The sequence below is a fragment of the Solea solea genome, chromosome 12, assembly GCF_958295425.1.
Source record: "Solea solea chromosome 12, fSolSol10.1, whole genome shotgun sequence".
NCBI classification, from domain to species: Eukaryota; Metazoa; Chordata; class Actinopteri; order Pleuronectiformes; family Soleidae; genus Solea; species Solea solea.
In genome coordinates this window covers 20,972,083-20,994,704 of record NC_081145.1, presented here as the reverse complement: position 1 = coordinate 20,994,704, position 22,622 = coordinate 20,972,083, and the positions used below count along the sequence as shown (strand labels likewise).

Below are 22,622 nucleotides of genomic sequence, written 5' to 3'. Positions count from 1 at the left end.
CTCTGTGTGAAGGTATTTCATGCACTTGTTCCAGTGGCTTGTAGTTGCCGTGTTGGTCCACTTGGGGGAGTCCAGCCTCTACCTCTGCAGTTTAAATATTCAGCAGCTCGTTTCTCTCTTTCTCTCTCTCTCTCTCTCTCTCTCTCTCTCTCTCTCTCTCTCTCTCTCTCTCTCTCTCTCTCTCTCTCTCGCTCGCTCTCTTGCTCTCTCTCTTGCTCTGACTGCATGATCACGCTCCTGAACTTAATGTGTTATTGCACTAACCGCGCACACGTTCATTCTCTGTGGTCTGTTGTCTGTGTCTGCTGCCTGGACGCACTTATCTAACCTTCCACCAGGACCAGGACCATGTGGTGTCTCTGTGCAGACATGAGGCCACCCCTGTGACCGGGTAACTTCATGATACCATCAGAGTCCAGTCCCCCTGAACTTGGCTGGTGTGATGAGTCTGACAACCTGCCGTTGCCTTTGACGCAGGGCAGTCGCGCCGCGCCGTGCCGCGCTGTGCCGCGCCGCGCTGCATGCGCTGCGCACCTCGTAGACCTGCCACAAGCTATTCAAAAAAAGTACGTGACTTCGGTCCTCTGGAATCAGCCGGAACTGACATGAACTCTTGCTGACGGACACGGTGATTTGAGAGCTGTCTGTGCTGTGGGAGTCGAGGGACCCGGGCTGTGGAGCCCCAGTCACGGGCTGAAGCGGCAGCTGAACCGGATCTGAGAACACCGCTCCTCCGCAGCAACAAGAAGACACAGAGTTTTGCCAGTAATTGCTTATTTATTTGTTTGTATGTTTTCTTGTATGGATTGTGATGCGGGGCGGGATCGAGTCCCCGCGCAGAGGAATTTGGCGCAAACGCGTTAGATGCGACAAAACAGCTGGAAATCATCTGTCTGACACTGACAGAGAAAACACCTGTTCCTGCTTTCTGTGGAAAGAAAGGTACCTGAACACTTCACGTCATGTGCAGCTGGAAACAAAAAAACAAACTGTACATTTTTCCAATTAGAGTCAAAACGCATTTTATGGACAATTAAACGAAAAATAGTTTATGTAATGTTATTTAAAAAAAAAAATATTATTATTATTATTATTGTTATTTTTTTAGCTCTTACCATACACAGTCATGACATAACCTCGTCATCCTATAACTCAACTAATGAAATCAACCAACCAATCATCATTTAAACAATCAGCCAGCGCAACCAACCTCCCAATCAATCAATCAATCAATAACACATCTGTGTGACTGCTGGATTCATCTCAGCTTATGTGTTTCTGATTTAAAGAATGAAGTCTTGTGCTGATTTGGAAACTAAGATAACTGTAAACCTGTCTATTAGGTTTATCAGGTTATTCATGTAATAATAACAATAATAATAATATAATTATTATAATTTTGTCTGTCTTGGCATGCGACATGTTTCCACCAAGTTTTGTGAAATTTGGTGCATCTTAGTTTTGGCTTTGTCCTACCGGGTTTCACCTTTGGAGGCACTACTGAGCCATTTTGCACCACTTTTTTGTATTACCCTCATTTTTTTATTCAGTTCCGACGTTTAGCACGTCAAAAATGTGATCGTTTCAAAATAATTATTTCTCCAAAAGATCCTCGTGCCACTGTGTAAGTGAGGCCTCTAATAATGAATGCTTGTGAATGCTTGGGTTCGCCCCCTGGTGTTTAACACATGGGCATGTGTAGTAACTCACGGGAGACTTCTTGCTGAACATGGGGGAAGGTTTATTTTCTTACGGACGAACACAGTGTAGTCACGATCACATCATCTTCATAGTACACAGAGCTTATTGTCTTCTTCACTTCTGTAACATGCCCAACAGGTAACTACTCGACTCATTGCCCCCCTAGTGGACATGTATATACTGCTCTCAGTTCCCACAGTTATTACATCCCTCTCCCCTTAAGCAATTTCTATACAACTCACTGGAACCTTATAACTGTCTTTAACTCCTGTTAAGTGCCAAACAACACTATTAAGTTTCCCTTAATTCAACTGAAAATCCTTAAGATAGCTGGGCAACTTAGTTTCCCTTTTTGACTGTCTTCTTATTGGAGTTGCATTTGTTACCATTCTTTGTTCAGTCTCTGAGCTTCCTACAGCTTCAACAACTGCTGGCTCCTCCAACAGGTCACCACTGAATAGCACTTCCTCAGCTTCCAGCCATGCTTAATTTTTTTCATCAGCCTGACTTGGCCGACTAGCGTCCGCAGGTTGGTTGCTGTTGCATTTCCCTGGTCTCTGGTGGTGAGTGTGAATCTGGTCCACATGTCTCCTCACTACTCTCCCATCACCCAGCATCACTTTGTAAGACACTGGTCCAGTCACCGACTCAATAATTCCCGGAATCCACTTGGGTCCTAGACTGAAGTTCTGGGTCAGCACTGAGTCTCCTGTTTTGAACCAACGTCCTTTTGCCTTTTTATTGTGATCTTTTATCTGTCTTTCTTGGTTTTCCTTCACTCTCCTGCTTAGGTCTGGGTGGATGGAATCCAGGGTGCAACGTAGCGTCCTCCCGAGAAGCAGCTCTGCTGGGGATAGACCTGTTGTAGTGTGAGGAGTCACTCTGTAGCTAAATAATACTCTGGCTACCTTAGCTGTCAGTGTGCCTTCTGGACATTTTTTCATCATTCTCTTGAATGTTTGTACCCCTCTCTCTGCTAACCCATTACTGGCGGCGTGGTAGGGTGCAGAGGTCACATGACGGATACCATTTTTGTTCAGGAAGTCTTTGAACTCGGTGCTGGTGAAACAAGTGCCAATATCAGACACCAACAACTCAGGCAGTCCATGGTTGCTAAAACTTGTACGCAGGCACTCAATTGTGGTGGCTGAAGTGGCAGAGTTCACTGGATACACGTCCATCCACTTTGAATGTGCATCAACAAGCACAAAAAACATTTTTTCCATAAACGGTCCGGCATAATCCACATGGATACGGCTCCACGGTTTGTCAGGCCAATCCCAGGGGTGTAATGGAGCTGGTGCAGGAATGTTGTGGTGCTCTTGACATGTTGTACAGCCCTTTACAGTATCCTCCACCTCTTTGTCCACATTTGGCCACCATACATAACTCCTAGCCAATGCCTTCATTCTGGACACTCCTGGGTGGCACTGATGAAGCTGCCTCATAACATTTCCTTGACCTGGATGTGGCACAATCACTCTTGAGCCCCATAACACACACCCATTCTGGATACTGAGCTCATGTTTCCTCACCTCATAAGGGGCAAACTCCTCCCCTTTCAGTTTTGATGACCAGCCAATTTGTACCATCTCCCGCACCCTCGAGAGTACTGGATCTTTGTCTGTCCATGCTTTCACTTGATCAGCTGTCACCAGCGTGATGTCAGAGCTCTCTAGCATGAGAACTCTCTCTTCCAGTCTCTCCACTTCCACTTTTTCTGGTAAAGGAAGGCGGCTCAGAGCATCCGCATTGCAGTGATACTTCCCTTCCTTATACACTATTGAATATTCGTAGGCTCTCAAGGTTACCGCCCACCTTTGGATTCTGGGTGAGGCCATCTGTGGTACGGCTCGCATCTCACTGAAAAGTGACAACAAGGGCTTGTGATCTGTCACTATAGTGAAGTTCCGTCCATAAATGTACTTGTGGAAACGTTTTATTCCAAACATCACTGCTAATCCTTCTTTATCCAGTTGTGAATAGTTCTTCTCCGCTGCATTTAAAGTTTGTGAGGTGAATCCTATGGGCCTCTCCGTTCCATCTGGCATGTGATGTGACAGCACGGCACCTACTCCATACAGTGATGCGTCACATGAGAGCACAATGTCCTTCTCTGGGTCGTAATGCACCAGCACTTTAGCAGACTGCATCATTTCTTTTGATTTTTCAAAAGCAACTTGTTGTGCTTCTCCCCACTGCCACCTTGTGTCTTTTTTTAGCAGTTTGTGCACTGGAGCGAGAACAGCTGACAGATTGGGTAGGAACTTGTTGTAATAGTTTAACAGTCCAAGGTATGCCTTCAACTCTGTCACATTTGAAGGTGTGGGTGCCTCTTGGTTTGCTTGCACCTTCTCATGGACTGGGTGCAGTCCTGTTGCATCCACCTTATGACCCAGAAAAATCACTTCCTCATTCATGAATAAGCATTTGGCTCTTTTAAGTCGCAGACCAGCTTCATCTAGCCGATTCAGCACCATGGACAGAGTCTGCAGGTGCTCTTGGTCGTCTTTCCCTGTGAGAAGAATGTCATCCAGAAAGATGGTGATACGAGGAATGGCCTGCAGCAGTCCCTCCATGGTCCGTTGAAATATCGCTGGGCTTGATGAAACACCAAAAGGTAGCACTCTGTATGTGAACAATCCTTTATGCGTATTTATGGTCACATACTTCTTTGCTTCCTCATCCAGGGGAATCTGGTGATAGGCATGACTCACATCTAACCTTGTGAACTTCTGTCCCCCCGAAAGCGTAGCAAACAGGTCCTCAATTCTGGGGATTGGGTACTGTTCCAGTTTTGAGATCTGATTTACAGTCAGCTTGTAATCTCCGCACAGTCTTACTGTGTCATCAGGTTTTAACACAGAGACCACAGGCGCGGCCCACTCAGCATGTTTTACTGGTTCAATAACCTCCTGAGAAAGGAGACGGTTTAGTTCAGCCTCAACTCTACCTCTCATGGCATATGGGATGGGCCTGGCTTTAAAAAACCTGGGGACTGCTTCCTTGTCCACATATATTTTTGCTGGGGGGCCTTTAAATCTCCCAAGTTCCTCGTTGAAAACCTCCCCATACTCCACCAGTACCTCCTCCAAGGTCTCTTTTTTTACATGATGGATTTGGGTTTCTGGTCTCCCCTGTACCTCTTCTGAGGTTTCTTCCTGGACGTGATGGACCTGGGGTGCTGATCTCCACTGTAAACCTAGCCTCCTAATCCAGTACCTACCTACCAGACTGGGGCCTGAACCTGCTACAACTACCACAGGTAAGTCTTGCACTCGCGTGCACCTTCTCCATATATATTATTGGGTTTTTTTCTATTTATGTATCTTTACACAATTAAATTATGAATATATATATATATATATACATCTGCTGCTACTCAAGTATGCAAAATATTTATATATTTAATGTAGACACACTGTTATTCATTGTTTAATATTGAGTTTTATATTGTTTTATATTCTCCGTCCACTAAACCCACCCCTCCTCGACTCTGATCTCTGTACCTCTCTGAATGTAGAGTTTTATTGGCTCGATGGTGCCTTCTTGTGTCCAAACAGGGTACTGTTACTGTGGGAGGAGACGGAAGATCAGCGGTGTAGTGATAGGAAGTCGGGCTCTTTTCAAAGAGTGGCTCGGCTCCCGAACAAGAGCCGACTCTTACAGCTCCCAAATGGCTCTTCACTGAGTCTCACTCAGAGCCTTGTGTTTTAGTCTAATTCTTTTCATGTGCACCTTACCCAACCAACCTAACCCTGCGCTGTGTCCAATATCTGCTTCTTCTTCGGATTTCTTCACTTTTTTCCTCACCCAGTTGGCTGTCTGTCTTTAGAGCGTCTGCCCCCGTCCTTGTTTTACATAATGACATGATCCAAGTCTGTCCTCGCATGTCATTGGTCACACACTTCACTTTTTAAACAGTTGGAGGAGTTCATTCATCAGACATCATCCTGTTCTGCTAGTACAGTAAGTAGTTTGTACTTTATGTCTCTGCGTGGGATGTGTTTTGTTTTTTTTAAACCCTTCAGCCACAAGGTAGGACTCACAAACCATTTTTTTCTGGCAACTTTATAACTAACTTTATACATATATATACATATACATATATACATATATATGTATATATGTATATATGTATATATGTATATGTATGTGTATATATATATATATATATATAAATCCAGTGCCATGAGAATAATTGCAAAAATCTCCCTATATTTAAATTATTTGTGTTCTCAAAAAGAGAACACAGACGTTGTGGCTTGTTGTATTTTCTTGTCTGTTGTAACATTGCAAGGTTCTCCATATGGGACCACAAAGGAATATCGTGTCTTGTTTTATGATAATTGAAAAGTAGTTAATGCTTTCAGTTTTATTGGGACTTAATACTACTTTGACAACATGCACAAGTAGCATGACGCACTCTACCACAATTTTTATTAGTAGGTTATGGTTTAAATTTTGTGCGTTTGGACAAAGCTCTTTATGTACTTCATGAATAAGTGGTATAAAGTGCTTTTACTGTGCACTGTAAGTGCCGGAAGAAATGCCAATACTATACCGGCACTTCTTAAGTTTGATAAAATCACAACAAAATAGAAATAAGACAAGGAAATATGAGTATTAACCATATGCAAGACGAACAATACGAAAAACAAGATGAACGACTATAGCTTTTTCTTGTGTGTTCACATTTGTGTGTACACATTTGTACAGTAAAGGGTCGGTGCACTTCATGTTTAGGAACGGCTGAAACACACACATTACTGCAGTGGCAAATTGCAAAGCAAATTGGTAAACTTAAGAAACTTAAGATGTAGGACCTAGACCTTAAGTTTCTTAAGTTGTTTTTTTTATACCGGGTTAGGGTTAGGGTTCTGGATCTGCCCAAATAAGTACTGGAACACAGGGAGGCCAAAATTAAGAAATTAACCCCTGGTGTAGGTACTGCGTACCGCCTGCTAATGGTAAAGCTGGACGGGAAGTACTGTACAATAAACTACACAACTGCTGACTTCCGTTGCGGCTTTTATAACTATAAAGTTACACAGTAAATGATTAAGTAAGTTATTATTAGAATTCTTTTGCACTTTATATTTCATATTCATGTTCATGTTTCTGTCCAGTGTTTGTCTCTGGTCTGCTTAGGTCAGAATGGACAGGAAACAAGATTGTGTGAAGCTGTCAGTCCAGCCGTCCAGAGGACTTATGGATGAGAAATTCATTGTCCTGGTCCAGAATGTCCCACCTTGTTGTGCGCTGACTGTCCGTGCTTTCAACCAGTGTGATAAAGGCAACAAGTGGGAGGCGTATGGTCACTACACTGCCGATGCCACTGGGACTGTGAATGGTTAGTAACTCCAAGACTGAGACCTGGAGAATTCAGGACAATTCATTTGGAAATCATTTTTTACTAAAGTATGGAATTTAACTTTTTATTTTACAGTTGCAGAGGATATCAGTCTGGGTGGGACATATTCTGGGATTGAACCAATGGGTCTGTTGTGGAGCCTCAGACCAGTTCAGGGCAGCAAACCGGGACAGAGGTACGAGACCAGACCAGAATTATTCAGATGATATACTGCTCACTACACACGAAATTGTCAATATCAGAGCTGACTCTACTGCCACCATGCAGATTGGTAAAGAAGAACACCCAGACTCCCATGGAGGTCACAATCTCAGTGTATCAGGGTCACCAGACTGAAGGGTTCATGAACCAGGTACCACTGGCCTGTGCAGTGGTGGAGCGTTGGTACATGACGCCTGGTGTCCGCAGGATCCCGATCACGGAGGAAGGACTTGATGCAGTCCTCTTCCTTCCACCAGGTAGGACTTGAGTTTTTGATGTTGTCCAAAGGAAATGTATAGGCAACTGCTGCTACTCAACGCTCACTAAAACCGGCTGTTTTTATCTCTTGAGGGCCCGGGCGGTTTCCTGGAGTCTTGGACCTGTGGGGGGCTGGAACAATCTTCGTAGAGTACCGTTCAGCGATGCTAGCATCCCACGGCTTTGCTTCCTTGACTCTCAACTACCTGAAACCTAAAGTCACCTTGGAAACTGGGAAAATGGTGGACAATGAGTACTTTGAGGTAAATGTGATTGTTTCCAAAAAAACTAACAAAAACCTGCACATCTCTGGCATATTATTGCCTTAAAAAACATTGTGGACAAAAATCGTAGCTAATGGCTGCCTGTAAGAAGCCAGTGCAGAGCAACTTGATCAACCTACTGAAATGATGTGTGCATTTACTTGATGGATGGATACAACAATCAAATCGGTTCAGCAGGACTTAACAATCGTATTTTAATAATTTATTAACAGGTTGTTGTTTTTTTTGGGGGGGGGGGGGGGGGTGCTCTGCCAAAAAGAAACATTCAGCTCCAGGTTCAGTGGAGGCAGTCGGGAGTAACTTTTTGTTAAAAGAGAGATATACAATAAGTAACTTTCTGAAATATCATAGAACCAAACATGTAGTGTTTTAAAGTAAAACCGACTCTGGATGCAGTCGGGTAGTGTGTACTAAATACTGACCCAACTGCAAACACATGCTGCCAACAGCCAATGAAAAAGATTAGGTGGGACACAGGAAGTAGAGTCAGAAGAGGAAGACGTCAGGTTGATATGTTCAGTTGGTTTGACAGCTGGTCGTTGTAGTCTGTGATCCTTCATCAGGCGCAGTCATCAGTCCCCAGGCCTTCAATCTTCATAAAAAAACATCTGTTGAAACCGGTCAGTTATTGTGTACTCAGTCTTTTCAAAGCCTGTAACGACTGTGAAAGTTGTCCCTGGCTTTAGAGAGATTGTTTTTGATAATTACGCAGAAGTCCACAAGGAGAAATAGAAGTTGGACACCAGAGCTTTAACTTGTGTCTCTTGGTCCTGGGATTAACCCAAGTCTGTCTTTACTTTACTGAGGAAGACAGTGGTCTTTACTGAGGAAGTACCAGTGGTACACAAGTTTCCTCTGGTGGTACATTTATTGGGGTAAAAACCTGCCTCCTGTGAAAAGTCCGTAGCTGCTCAGCTGCTCGGCTTATTTACACCACTGTATTCTAACGTTGGCGATTATGGTGTTACTTTGAGAGCACAATATTTTCTCAGGTGGTGCTTGGTATAAAACATTTGAGAACCACTGCTCTATTTCAAGGATTTTGTGGCAACCGTTTTATTGCGTCCTCCCGTTTCAGTTTTTCCTGTGTGCCTGTATCCTGCTAGCACTGCATGAATTGCTTTGCATAGTCAACCTGAAGGATTCCACACATTCCCTTAAGTGGAACTTGCCTCAGGCGCATTTTTTTGTGTGTGGACATTGCTTTGCTATAGTCTACTTACAGAGTGTAATGTAAACAAAAAAATAACATTTGACTGAAGTCTTTATGAATGCTCCCATCATGTAATCAAGTCATAAGACTAAGTTAACTGCCTGACATCAGCATTATATGTAGCGTCCCCGGCTGAATGATGGTCGAACTCTTTAACTGATGGTTCATAGGCGTTTATTTTTGTGCTGAACAGAAGGTAACGTTGCTCCACTAAAACCTTTGATAACACACTCTGAACACACCATAAGAGCTATGGAATAAAACAAAAATAGTATTACCAACTTCATAATGTTCAACAGTATCCAAAAGTGTGTTTTTAGCCCGATTTAGTTCAATAATAACTTAAAGAATACAGTGTAATAAACAAACAGATTTAACTTGAAATTCAATATTTTAACTGTTATTTCAACCTCTGGAATTGTTATTAATACACCCAAAAATGATGTATAATTTATTTATACTAACAAATCAAGCAACTGAAATAACTGTCCCTTTCAGACCGAAAGACATGCCCTACATCGCACCAAAACAGCGTTATTGCTAGCTTAAAATACACTGGAATAAAACAAAGCCAAACTATAGAAGGACATCACATTACTACTAAGCATTAAGTACAACATTAAAACGAAATGATGACAAACCGTGTGCCCTTATCAGCCAGGTGCTAAACGAACTTATAAGTAGACGTTTCTTAATGTTTTTGAACTTTTAATAGACCCGTTTGTGCCGTGCAAACGCTTGACTATCTGCAGATTCGTCTTTTTTTCTTTTTCCGGTTACACTGTATCAAAATAAAAGCACCAACCTAAAAACAGGAAATGACGGTAAAATAAAGGAAACAAGTTAATCTTTCAAAGACATAACTTATGAAATAAATAACTATAGAAACAAAACATTATGAAAATACGCTGTGGCATATTACAGGTCATTTACATTATGTTCATTAAGCTGCTGTGTAAACTTATTTCCGATGAAAATGGCCGAGGGCCAAAACACCTTTAGAGGCCCCGATGTGTTAGGTTTTTTAAAGGTGTGAAAGGTTTGATACGGCTGAAATTACAAGTTATGAGTACCCACATAGATGACAACTGCTCTCTGTGTTTCACCTGTAACAGTTTGTGCATGTGTGTGTGACTTCCTGTTGCAGAGGGCCTATACATTCCTGCAGAAGCATCCTGCGGTCCTCAGCGACCGAATCGCCATGCTGGGAAATTGCTTTGGCAGCAACTTAATCCTCAAAATGGCTTGTTATTTTGAAGTTGTAAAGGTAAAACCAGTAATAATAAATAGATATGTGCATGCAACTGTAGGCTGAGGAGATTCACATGTCGAGATTGATGACGGCACAGAAAGAGGCATGAGCAAGACGTCCGACACAAGAATCAAGCCGAACAATGCCGAACTGTAGCTCAGTTAAAAATGTAACAATCCTTAAAAAAATATAGGTTCTTCTCCAACAATTACCAGGGAAATGTCTAAAATCTCAATATTTAACATTGAGATATTTAGCATCACAAACCCTGCCGCTGTATTTCAGTCCAGTGACTGTGTCAGACGGAGTCTGTGCTCCGGTCATGGAGGAACTGATTCTAATGATTCAGTTGCACTGAAAACCAAGTCACTCGTTTGTGTGTGCCGTGTGTAAAACAAAGTCATGGCAATTTTATGCAGCCGTGCAGTGCTGACTCTGCCCACATTGAGTAGGTACTATTTTGTAGTGGAAATCCAACCTTAAACCGTGCCGTGCCGAGGCGAGTCAAGGCTACCTGGGACCATAGGTGGAAAAGGGGCTTAACATGCTATTGCAACGACCTGAAGAACTCTGCTGTAATGTCAAATCATTTAAAAGATAATATATAGACAGCTGGATAAACATATTTTATTGATCCTTAAACTAGGAAATTCTTGTGCTACAGCAAGTTGAATACAGCTAATTCCTTTTTACTGCATTCTCAGTGTTTATGACCTAAAGCCTGGTCGTTTTTGCAATAACGTTTGAGGATACATTCAAAGTTCTTGAAATGTTCTAGTTTCGCTGACCATCATGTCCTAAACTACTGATAGGCTGTTGTTTTTCTTTACTTAGTTAAGAGGTTTGTACCATAACATGGATTAGAGTAGTAGTCAAGTAGGGTTTTTCACTATAGTACACCTCTGTACACCACCGAGTTGTGATAAGTTAAGTCTTCACAAGGCTCACCTGTTAACTAGAAACAAATCCAGATGATGATCTCATGAATCGGATTGAGAGATTGACAGAAGTGTGCAGAATAATTACATCATTCAATTTCATAAGTGTGGATAAATGTGTGTGATTCCAGCTCAGGTGTGCAGTGTGCATTAACGCTACCCATGTGCAGCCAGTTGGTGGAACTTTAGAGGACACGGTGAATCACTTGCAGGAGTAAGTTGACCAGTTTTTGCTCACTTGTAGGTTTCTCTTCAGCAACTCAAATCCTTTGTTCCGTGTCCTGAATGATTTCGGCCGCTTCTGCCACCCTCAGGACGAAAACTGAATCTGTGGTGGAACAGATTCATGAGAAATTAACCCTGAGAACACAGAACTTTTAGGCTGCTTTTTTCCATCACCATGTTAAAAAATTTTTTTTTTTAATTTTCTCCAACTTTATAAACACACCTGAGCCAAAAGTACTCAAAAAATATTTAAAATCAGATTGAATTTGGGAAATTTGGAAATATGTCAAAGTTCACTTTGGCTCGTTTTTATGAATAAAAACAAAGGGGAAATAGTCTAATTTTGTGACTTCTGCACAGTTATTGCTACTTTATATCACTGCCAAAAAATGTGATATAAAATGAATCATAACTTTGACTCAACAGCACATAAGAAGACAACCCCCCCCCCCCCCCCGCATTTGTAAAGACTAAAGATGTGACTTATAAACACACACCCCCAGGATGTCCATATAAGGAGTTGTGTGTTATTCCCACAGCAAATTATTGTGGCATGGAGCCATGCCGCCGGAGCACTAAGGGTTAAACATAAAGCTTTTAGACATGTTTGATCTTTGGTGTTGAAATCATCTTCATGTTTTGATAGCCGACAATGAAGACCTGTGTGTTTTTGTTTTTCTTCTTTCTCAGTATCAAACAAGCTTTCCGCCCAAACTAGTCTGCTACTGCACCTTTTTCCAGTCTCCGAGCACACCCCTTTTTTTATTTCTTCTTTTTATCCACAGATAAATGAATTTACGGATGGCTATTTGATTAGATTAAGTCTTTTTATATTTTCTGGTCCAATCAGTAGGCAAAGCAAGGCTTCCCTGAATGAGGAGGAACAGGTGATTTGGCGAGGCTTACTGCTGCCCATCATGACGGACCCATCAACTAAGCTGGACGTGAGTATCAGCAGTACCAGAGTGTTTCTGTCTAATTCTTACTCGGTTCATTTTGTAGCTCTGTAAAAGATTTAGGTTTTAAAGAAATTACTGCAGCAGGTGAATGAATCTTAAATGTCGCTGCTGTTTGTCGCCGAGCAGATGGGGCGACTGCAGTGTCCTCTGTTGCTGGTTGTAGGTGAGGATGATCAGAACATGCCCAGCTACGAGTCTGCAATGGATGTGAGTTGACTGAGCTGATGACTTCCTATGTGAATAAATCACTATTATATCACATCAAATTGCTTTATTTTTACATCCACGTATGCAGGGAAGTTGTTACTTCTAATCAGAATGTTTTTATTCAGTTTGCAGACAATTTGCACATGAAAATATGAGGTTATCCTTTGTTTTTCCAGATGCAGAAGATGATGGAACGAGCAGGAAACAGCCACCTGCTGACTGTCCTGTCGTACCCTAACACCGGGCATGTGATTGAACCTCCCTACATGCCACATACCCGAGCCAGCGACTTCAGAGTTCCCAAAACAAATGAGATATGTAGGTTTTCAAGCTCAGACTGGGATAGTTGTAAACACTAACACACAAACACTCTGTAGTTTTAACAGTTGTTATTTCTGTTGCCTTCTGTCTGTACAGATATGACTCTGTGGGGTGGAGAGACGGTGGCACATTGCCATGCTCAGGAAGATGCCTGGAAAAATATACTAGCCTTTCTGAGAGAACATCTGTTTACAGATAGAAAGATTGTTTCCCATCTGTAAACAAGAAGATAACTAATAAAACCTAGTAATAGCATGAAGACCTATTATAAATAGAAAACTACAAGATTTCTTGTTCTTGTTCTTGAAAAAAGTAGAGTCACATTTGGGAGAAGGAACAATATTTCATGGACTTTTGTTCCTGTCCACACTTTGAAAAACAAATTTGGATTTGCAAAAAAAAAGAGCTTTTTCTGACAGACAAAATCTTTTGAGGAAGCTTCGCTGAAGTCAGACATGAAAGTTACATAATGTGAACAATGACAAGGATACGTTTTGTTACAGTGGCAGAGTTTGTATTAACTGAGATTTTTGGGTTGTTTAAAGTGGAAAAACTGCAAGTTGTTTTAAGAAGTACACTGTGTTCAGGGGCACACATTTCTCCAGCAGTGCTGTCGCTAAAGCACCATTATATCCACTGTTTCTGCTCAGCGACTGTGTTAACACCCACTGAAAAACTGTTCTTTTATTTGTGTGTGTGTGTGGGGGGGGGGTATAGGGAATATTTGTGTTTGTAAGTGTGTATGGCTTTAAGTTATTCATGTTTAAAAATAAACAAATGATTGGATAAGCACTGATCACCCCCCCCCCCCCCCCCCATCAATTACAAGTTTTTTCTTTAATTAACAGAATCATTTTGCACCATGAATATGTTTATATTGTCAACTATTTATCATTCCATAGCCAAACAAACACTTTTATTTAGAAATGAGGTGAACGATCATCATAAATATCATTTAACCCTAACCCCGACTGACCATAGGACTTTGTGGCCCCCAGGTCATTACTGGTTTGAGACCTGATGAGGGTCCCCCCAGAGTCTAGGATCTTCTCTGTGTGAAGGTATTTCATGCACTTGTTCCAGTGGCTTGTAGTTGCCGTGTTGGTCCACTTGGGGGAGTCCAGCCTCTACCTCTGCAGTTTAAATATTCAGCAGCTCGTTTCTCTCTCTCTCTCTCTCTCTCTCTCTCTCTCTCTCTTGCTCTGACTGCATGATGACGCTCCTGAAACTTCATGTGTTATTGCACTAACCGCGCACACGTTCATTCTCTGTGGTCTGTTGTCTGTGTCTGCTGCCTGGACGCACTTATCTAACCCTCCACCAGGACCAGGACCAGGACCATGTGGTGTCTCTGTGCAGACATGAGGCCACCCCTGTGACCGGGTAACTTCATGATACCATCAGAGTCCAGTCCCCCTGAACTTGGCTGGTGTGATGAGTCTGACAACCTGCCGTTGCCTTTGACGCAGGGCAGTCGCGCCGCGCCGTGCCGCGCTGTGCCGCGCCGCGCTGCATGCGCTGCGCACCTCGTAGACCTGCCACAAGCTATTCAAAAAAAGTACGTGACTTCGGTCCTCTGGAATCAGCCGGAACTGACATGAACTCTTGCTGACGGACACGGTGATTTGAGAGCTGTCTGTGCTGTGGGAGTCGAGGGACCCGGGCTGTGGAGCCCCAGTCACGGGCTGAAGCGGCAGCTGAACCGGATCTGAGAACACCGCTCCTCCGCAGCAACAAGAAGACACAGAGTTTTGCCAGTAATTGCTTATTTATTTGTTTGTATGTTTTCTTGTATGGATTGTGATGCGGGGCGGGATCGAGTCCCCGCGCAGAGGAATTTGGCGCAAACGCGTTAGATGCGACAAAACAGCTGGAAATCATCTGTCTGACCTGACAGAGAAAACACCTGTTCCTGCTTTCTGTGGAAAGAAAGGTACCTGAACACTTCACGTCATGTGCAGCTGGAAACAAAAAAACAAACTACATTTTTCCAATCAGAGTCAAAACGCATTTTATGGACAATTAAACGAAAAATTGTTTATGAAATGTTATTTAAAAAAAAATATTATTATTATTATTGTTATTTTTTTTAGCTCTTACCATACACAGTCATGACATAACCTCGTCATCCTATAACTCAACTAATGAAATCAACCAACCAATCATCATTTAAGCAATCAGCCAGCGCAACCAACCTCCCAATCAATCAATCAATCAATCAATAACACATCTGTGTGACTTTTGGATTCATCTCAGCTTGTGTGTTTCTGATTTAAAGAATGAAGTCTTGTGCTGATTTGGAAACTAAGATAACTGTAAACCCGTCTATTAGGTTTATCAGGTTATTCATGTAATAATAATAATAATAATAATAATAACATAATAATTATTATATTTTTCCACCAAGTTTTGTGAAATTTGGTGCATCTTAGTTTTGGCTTTGTCCTACCGGGTTTCACCTTTGAAGGCACTACTGAGCCATTTTGCACCACTTTTTTGTATTACCCTCATTTTTTATTCAGTTCCGACGTTTAGCACGTCAAAAATGTGATCGTTTCAAGATAATTTTTTCTCCAAAAGGTCCTCGTGCCACTGTGTAAGTGAGGCCTCTAATAATGAATGCTTGTGAATGCTTGGGTTCGCCCCCTGGTGTTTAACACATGGGAATGGATTTCCAAACAGATGGATTGAGGGGCTGTCCTCCAACGAAACGTAACTATGGGTCATATGCAAGAATTACGACCACAAGTACGTTTAAAAAAAAAGTCCTAGTGGCAGTAGAAATAACAGCAATCTAAAACAAAAAACAAAACACTCCAACAAAGACTTAAAAAAAAACACAACTCAATATACAAAGTAGAGTTTTTTCGGGTCTTGGTCACTTAAATGGTGACATCATCAAAGTCCTTAAGGATTTTGGGCTTAAGGGTTTGATGGGACACTGGGAATTGTACAAAATGTCACTGTCAAAAGAGGCTTTCAAACATTCTTCTTCTACTTTCTTGTTTTATGGCAGGTGGCAGTACAGCCAACTAGTATGATGGGATTTATTTTTATCCATTATTTAAATCACTTTTAGATCGAATTCTGCAGAAAATCCTGGTTGTGTATCACGACAAAGTCTGTCCATACCCCCACCCAGTCAAGGACACTTGGTCTGTTCCACTTCCTGCTTGAAGAGCATAAGAGGCCATCTTAGCTGATTGTGTAAGTGAACACATAACAAGTCAGTTCAGAAATCAACCATGAACCCAATAAGCCGAGACATTTGCAACAGGTAAAACAGTCATAATTCCACCAAACTGTTGTTACTTGAGTTAAAGTTGAAGTTTGCTGTTTCATTCCTCTAGCCTTGTGTTTTTAAATTAAGCTAAGCTAAACTGAGACTGACATCCATCTGAATATCTTCACCCTGGAAAGAAAGTAAATTTAAGTGTTCCTGCTCCTCTTACTGAAGTATTACCTTAATGAATTATTCTAGTTCAAATCTAGTTCTATTAGAGCTTTTCCACAGCAGACATTTAGGTAAACTCAACATATTATTATTGATGCCTCTTTTCTCTGGAGGCACAGAGTCTTGATTAAATGTAATTAGGAACATACTGTGTGTATGTACTGTTTCATGTCAACATGTCTGCTGTGAAAAGGTTCCATTTAAAACACGCACTGCAGATGTCACCTCATAAAAGGCTGCATTCGGATTATCAGACTGAAGTGACTGATTATTTTGCATAAAAACATGCACGAAGCGCAATCATTGACACAGTCAGTGTTGTCGTCTAGAGCTAAATCTCATTTCTGGCCTGGCTACCTGTAGATGTTTTTTCAATCAGCCTGTTTTATGCACATTTCTAACCCAGATGTGCTTAAAACACCTGAATGGAAACACAGAAAATCCGGGAAAGTCTTGAAATATCCCGTTAAAGTTTTCACGCTTGAAGGAGATGGAAGAGTCGAAAAAAGAACGATGCAGATGAGAGGATACTTGGAAATGATGCGACTGAAACGTCCCTTGTGCTTCCATATTTCACTTAAGTGGAAAAACGGTGGTATCAGCCCATGGGAGGTGGAGTGTGTGGACGGATATGGAAACCACAACATTCCTTCACTTCATGCACACAGCAAATATCACTTAAATAATAGAAGGAAGCAGCAACGAAACACAACATATATCCACAGCTACTGGGGCTCTTTATTCAAATTAAATTGCACCTTTTAGCAGCACCGCCCACTGTTTGTCTCAGTTAACTAACTACCAATATTTACTTCACAGCAGTTGATGGAAACACACACAGCAATACTTGAACAACTTTTTGTTGTTGTTTTTGGTGATGTGTGTAAAAAGGTATCTGTGTGTGTGTGAGTGTTGTTTGAGAAGACTGTGAAGGATCGCAGAGAATGTTTGACATTCTTAAAAGCAGACTCAAGACCGGGCCACACGGTTAGTGTAGTGGTTAGCACTAAGAAGACCCGGGTCCGCGACCTGGTCAGAACAAGTACCTTTCTGCATGGAGTTTGCATGTGTGTGTGCGTGGGTTAACTCCGGGTTCTCTGGTTTCCTCCCACAGTCCAAAGACCTGCAGATTTGGGGATTAGGTAAATTGGACACTCTTAATTGACATGTAAATAACATGATTTAAATCCTTACATTAACAGATGCATCATCGGTGGTGACTGTGCCGAAGTTAACCTTTCTGTTGCAGATATTGGGAGAGTTTGTCGTGTTTTTTGTACTCTCTGGTGTTTGGCATTGCTGTGTATTGCTGCTGTTAAGTTGAGATCTAACCCCAGAGGATATCTGGTTCAGAGAAGCCTTGATCATTGGTCATGTATTTGATAGCTTTATCTTCTGTTTTGATCTCCAACAGGTTTCTGGAAGAATGTGAAATTGGAGGTGCTGAGACTTTAAAGCTTTGCCACATCTATTACTTCAGCCGGGTATGTCGGACACAGGAACCTGTAGCACTGAAAACCCTTGGGATTGGCGTTTTGTTGGTGCCCGCTGTGAGTGACCTAGCCCTCTTAACGGGGGAAATCCATGGACTGGCTTGTCCCGTTTTTGCCACACAGCATACACCGCTGCAGCAGCTTCCTCTCTGTCGACTGTGATTATATCACTGCTGCCCAACTCACAGCAACATGGTGAGGGGTTCAAAGACCCCGATTGTCTCCAGCTACTGCTTCCTCTTTCTGCTGATGCTTAAGAGCTGCTGGTTGTTAGGCTCCACCTCACAGAAGCCTGTAGTACTGGTGGACTCCCAGCAGCCCCAGCAGGAGTACGCACATTCTATCCGGCTGGATGGTGACATAATCCTAGGCGGCTTGTTTCCGGTGCATGCTCGTGGGGAGAGGGGTGTGCCGTGTGGTGAGCTGAAGAAGGAAAAGGGAATCCACAGACTTGAGGCAATGCTGTTTGCCATCGACCTCATCAACAAGGACCCGGAGCTGCTGCCCAACATAACTCTCGGGGCACGGATTCTGGACACATGTTCACGTGACACCTATGCTCTGGAGCAGTCGCTCACCTTTGTCCAGGCGCTCATCGAGAGGGATGGTTCTGACGTGCGCTGCGCAAATGGTGACCCACCCATCTTTGCTAAACCGGATAAAGTGGTGGGTGTCATTGGGTCGTCGGCCAGCTCTGTGTCAATAATGGTGGCCAACATCCTGCGACTGTTCAAGGTAAGAAAACACTGTTGAGCGACTTTACTGTGTGTGTGGTTAAAATCGTGTGCTTGCTGCTGTACTGTGGTTTGTAGTAGGGCCTGACCCTTCACAGACTTGTTGTATATGCATTTATGTTTGCATAGATGAAAACACACATGATAAATACTGAACATACATCTGATTTCTGGTATTATTCTGCCTCTGTTTGGTGTTTGTGAAGAGGAACAATGTCTGTGAAGGTTCTCGGTCATCCAGGTCATAACCATCATTCGTCTTAACTCAAACAAGTCCAGTCATCTACAGCTAACTACAGAAGATAAAGGGGAACAGTGTAACATGGGAAAATGAGCTCAGGCAAATCACTTCTTGTGCTCACCACATTTTTGATATGATATCCAAGCACTAACATTCTGAGAAAGGACGTAATCGGCTTTGTGTGAATGTAACATATTTGTTTATGTTAAAGAGCAGCTTTAGTGTTTATACAAAACATACTAAAACTTTTTTTTCCCCTAATAAATGGTGATTGATGACACGTGTGTATGTGTGAGTGACACATGTGATCTTTGACCCACGAGTCACAAGTCACAAGTCACAAGTGATCCGGAGTGGACAATGTAAAGTCTGCAAAGCCTCTTCTGCATCCTACACAAGAAACATGTTGAAACACACAAGAAACACACTAGAGGATTTTCAAATCTGACTTGATTTTAAAAATGTGGGAGACCAGTGATTGGGAGTGGACAATGCAAGGTTTGCCTGTGAACACATGGTATTAAAATGTATCAGCAATACGTCATCAATGAACAGATAATGTTTATACCCCAGATGTGTCTGATGTCACTTTACCTTTAGGAGGACAGTGGTGTGAACCACACTGAACTGAAGGAAACAATTTAAATGTAATCACTTTGTGGCTCTGGGAGGACCACACAGGATCTATTTTAGCACATCCACAAAAATATCAATTTCTTAGTGATTTGACAGCTTCAACACAGTGTGTACTCTTGAAGCTCTATTCATGAAGCATGAATAGAGCTGCACAATTAAAGAGAAAAGTCACATTTTTTATAAGATAATATGGAGGAGATGGAATGCAGTAAATCTGAACAACCTACATATAACCGGGAGCTCTTACCTGCTTATTTGGTATAAAAAGTGTGAGGCACAGCAGAAATATGTACTTGGCAAATTGTGCTGCAGACTGGTCAACAACAGACTCGAAACATCACAAGCCTCTTTTTCCTCCTACACAAGAAACATGCTGCACAATATGGAGAGAGTCTATGGATGAGTGCCACATAAGTAAATTCAAGTGTGCACGCAAACCCCCGACTCGGCTGCAAGAGGCTTTTGCTTGCAGCAAAATGTATCACAGTGCACAGTACCGCGGTAATAAAAGCAGAGAACAGTTGCTGTTCCCGCCTCAACATCTGAAAAAGAAACTCTGGTGTAAGGCACAAGTAATAAGTTTTTAAGACATGAACCGAGGTTTTGGTCATAGGTCCAGTGATGAATTATATTATAATATATTATACAGTGTATCCTAGCTGTTGCCTCTTCTGATTTGATGTGTGCACAGCTCACAGACAAAACTGTATGTGGTGGTGACGCGTTGCCGCAAACAGCAACAACCAAATTCGGCTGCCCTAAATTAGAAATGAGCTGTATGATTCATGTGCGTGTATGAGAGCCCGGCCAGCTTAATGAGGACAGTCCCACATCATCACTAAACTAAAATTACGTGGAGTTGCCTCTGGGTGAGGTAGTAGGTGTGTGCTGATGCAGAGGTTTCCTCTGCCTGCTTCAGCATCAGGATTCTTACAGAAAACACAAATCCAACTGCATTTGATTTTTAGTTTGTGGTTTTGATGAAGGCGACATAATCCAGGCAGCTCACTATTTCAACTCTTACTTTTATGATTCCAGTATTTCATTATATGTAAATATTGTAGACCTGCAAACTGAACCAAAATGGAATGCTTATTCAGAGTTTTCAGATCCAGCTGTTTTTGTTCTTTCATCAAAAGTTACTTGCAGCCTTCTCAGCAGATGTGTGAGAAATGTGCTTTGTAACCAGTGATGTAACAGACGCAACGAGATGTGAGATTTTAATGTTGCACGTGGATTTAAAGGGAAGGTTCAGCTTGAAATTTGGTTTCTTACATCAAGTGTATTTTCACCCTCTTTTACGTCATGGCACTCGTGAGCAGTTGATCCCCTGTTGACTCCACCTCCCCCTGCAATTGGATTAACTCATGAGCACACGTTTACACTTTACTTTTATCGAGATAATTGCGACAAATCAAAAGATAAAGGTGGTGAAAAGAAGTGGCGAAACGCAGTCAGCATATTCTGGGAGGCTTTAAATATCTGTGCAAATGATTTACCTCGCACAGTGTCGGGACATGTGGACGCTGAGAGTGTTTTTCACCCTTTTTGTATAAGTGTTAGCTGCTAATATTACACAGTGTGCGCTCACTGCTGACACAACACAGGAGCACAGCAGCAGATGGTTTGTGTTAGTGAATGCATCATCTGTTGGACTAAAGGAAAGTTGTTTAAAGTTGTTCAGAGGTTTGCTTGTTCCGTGTTTGGGTTTTACGTGCAGTGCTGTCATTTTACACACCATTACAAATGTAGTCCAGTTGAGAGCATAGCTGTAGTTTACAGATATACACACAAACTGCTGTGAAAAACATCCTGGTTAGCTGGGAAAGTATAATTTCACTTCTTAATTTATTCTTAATCCATAATAATGACATAATACTGGTCTCAAACGATGTGAGAATCGTCACAGTCTTCTTTCTTTTTTTTGTGACTCGATCTTAATTGTTTTTAAAAGTCATGACATTTGATTAAGACCTTACTCGAATAACCTGGAAGTTGATCTGGACTACTCCAATAAATGAATTACAGTTGGAGATTTTGCAGTGCAGTGAAATCTGAGTGAGAATGTTGAGCAAACACTTTTCTTTTCATGATAAATGTCCAGTGCAATCAGTAAAGACAGTATTATTACAACAGGTGGACAAACGTCCACACTGCGGCGTCACTAACTGCTAGTAAATGCTTCCGTTTGCTTCGTCTGTATTTTTATTGGCTTTTATCAGGAATAGTTGGGGGTGTTTCGCTTTAGTGGTCAGATGCAAGAGACTGTATCCACTTCAGTTCTGTATTCAGCCTTTCATATTGTCCGACCATATACATCTCATTAAATCAGTGTTTCTGTCTAATGAGAAGTTTAATAACACGTTAAAGTCCTGGATTAATCTGGGAGTGAAACCGTTGATCCTGTACATATTATTGCTAATTTGAAGCGTCAATCAGCGGATTCTATCCAGATTACCAGAGCGCTTTGTTGTTGTTATTGTTCATGTTATTTCTCTCAGAGTGAAAAAAAGATGGAAAGAGGTTGGATAATGGAGTTTAATCAACGACAATTTACTCATTGTTGTGGTAATTCATTAGCATGACTGATATTAACAACCTAATTAGGCTGTCCAAAGCCATTGTCCTCCATGTGTGATAGTCACTACTAATAAACTGACAACTTTTTAATAACCCACTCAGAGTGTAAAACATTATGATCATCTACAGTTGAAGCAAATAAAGCCCCGGTACAGTGGCCCCTGAAGTGCAAAATACAATGACAAGTGGAAGAATGGCAAATAAGAAAAAAACTCTTGACTGTGGCACCACTGTCACACCCACCAGTTATCATCTGCCACATTCAGATGCTTTTCAGCAAATGAAAAAATTATAAGTTAATTTACATGATGGCAAATGGGAAAAGGTAACTGCAAAATGAATAGTACAACAGCAAATAAGCTAATATTCATGGTCCTCAGAGGATCTGTCATGGAATTTCGTCTTTAAAACTAAGTGAATGATATTTGTGATTTTCTGGATAATCAGGATAATAAGGATAAACTTCTTCTCACTGGAAATTTGAATATGACTCAATATTAGAGGGAAAAAAACCTCTAAATGCATAGAATAAACATTAGAACATTAGAAGA

General features: G+C 41.8%; 3 protein-coding genes across 11 annotated transcripts in view; 2 read left to right on the top strand and 1 right to left on the bottom strand.

Moving 5' to 3' along the window:
• Positions 1-274: 274 nt before the first annotated feature.
• grm8b (glutamate receptor, metabotropic 8b) overlaps positions 275-22,622 on the top strand; it is a 95,599-nt gene continuing 73,251 nt past the window's right edge. The window contains exons 1-2 of one of the 4 annotated variants that reach the window (XM_058645220.1): positions 275-942; positions 17,802-18,615. In XM_058645220.1, the coding sequence (XP_058501203.1) occupies positions 18,073-18,615 (543 nt within the window). In that variant the 5' untranslated portion in view covers positions 275-942; positions 17,802-18,072. Of the gene's footprint in view, positions 943-14,170; positions 14,867-16,116; positions 16,211-17,801; positions 18,616-22,622 lie in introns of those variants that run through there. The other 3 variants (XM_058645219.1, XM_058645218.1, XM_058645221.1) reach the window with 3 other exon arrangements.
• LOC131470014 (uncharacterized protein K02A2.6-like) lies at positions 2,187-4,998 on the bottom strand. Its single transcript, XM_058645499.1, has 2 exons — positions 4,990-4,998; positions 2,187-4,862 (listed from the first exon to the last, which is right to left on the bottom strand). Exons 1-2 carry the CDS (start codon positions 4,996-4,998, stop codon positions 2,187-2,189), a joined length of 2,685 nt encoding a protein of 894 aa, XP_058501482.1.
• Positions 4,707-13,742, top strand: LOC131469839 (peroxisomal succinyl-coenzyme A thioesterase-like). Of its 6 annotated transcripts, XM_058645223.1 has the most exons (12): positions 4,707-4,966; positions 5,265-5,670; positions 6,831-7,054; positions 7,151-7,250; positions 7,343-7,533; positions 7,628-7,797; positions 10,179-10,298; positions 11,353-11,435; positions 12,297-12,390; positions 12,532-12,612; positions 12,789-12,930; positions 13,030-13,742. In XM_058645223.1, exons 3-12 carry the CDS (start codon positions 6,859-6,861, stop codon positions 13,152-13,154), a joined length of 1,302 nt encoding a protein of 433 aa, XP_058501206.1. In that variant the 5' UTR covers positions 4,707-4,966; positions 5,265-5,670; positions 6,831-6,858; the 3' UTR covers positions 13,155-13,742. The 6 variants fall into 6 exon arrangements, with proteins under 6 accessions (XP_058501206.1, XP_058501208.1, XP_058501209.1 ...); XM_058645225.1 differs by lacking the exon at positions 5,265-5,670; XM_058645226.1 differs by lacking the exon at positions 4,707-4,966 and having other exon boundaries at positions 5,033-5,670; positions 6,853-7,054.

Excerpts from the sequence above, each read along its gene's own strand:
- LOC131469839 (XM_058645225.1), top strand. The coding sequence starts at position 6,859 with ATGGACAGGAAACAAGATTGTGTGAAGCTGTCAGTCCAGCCGTCCAGA. Across the intron at positions 7,534-7,627 it reads AGTCCTCTTCCTTCCACCAG|GGCCCGGGCGGTTTCCTGGA; the intron begins GTAGGACTTGAG and ends TTATCTCTTGAG. Across the intron at positions 12,391-12,531 it reads ACCCATCAACTAAGCTGGAC|ATGGGGCGACTGCAGTGTCC; the intron begins GTGAGTATCAGC and ends GTCGCCGAGCAG.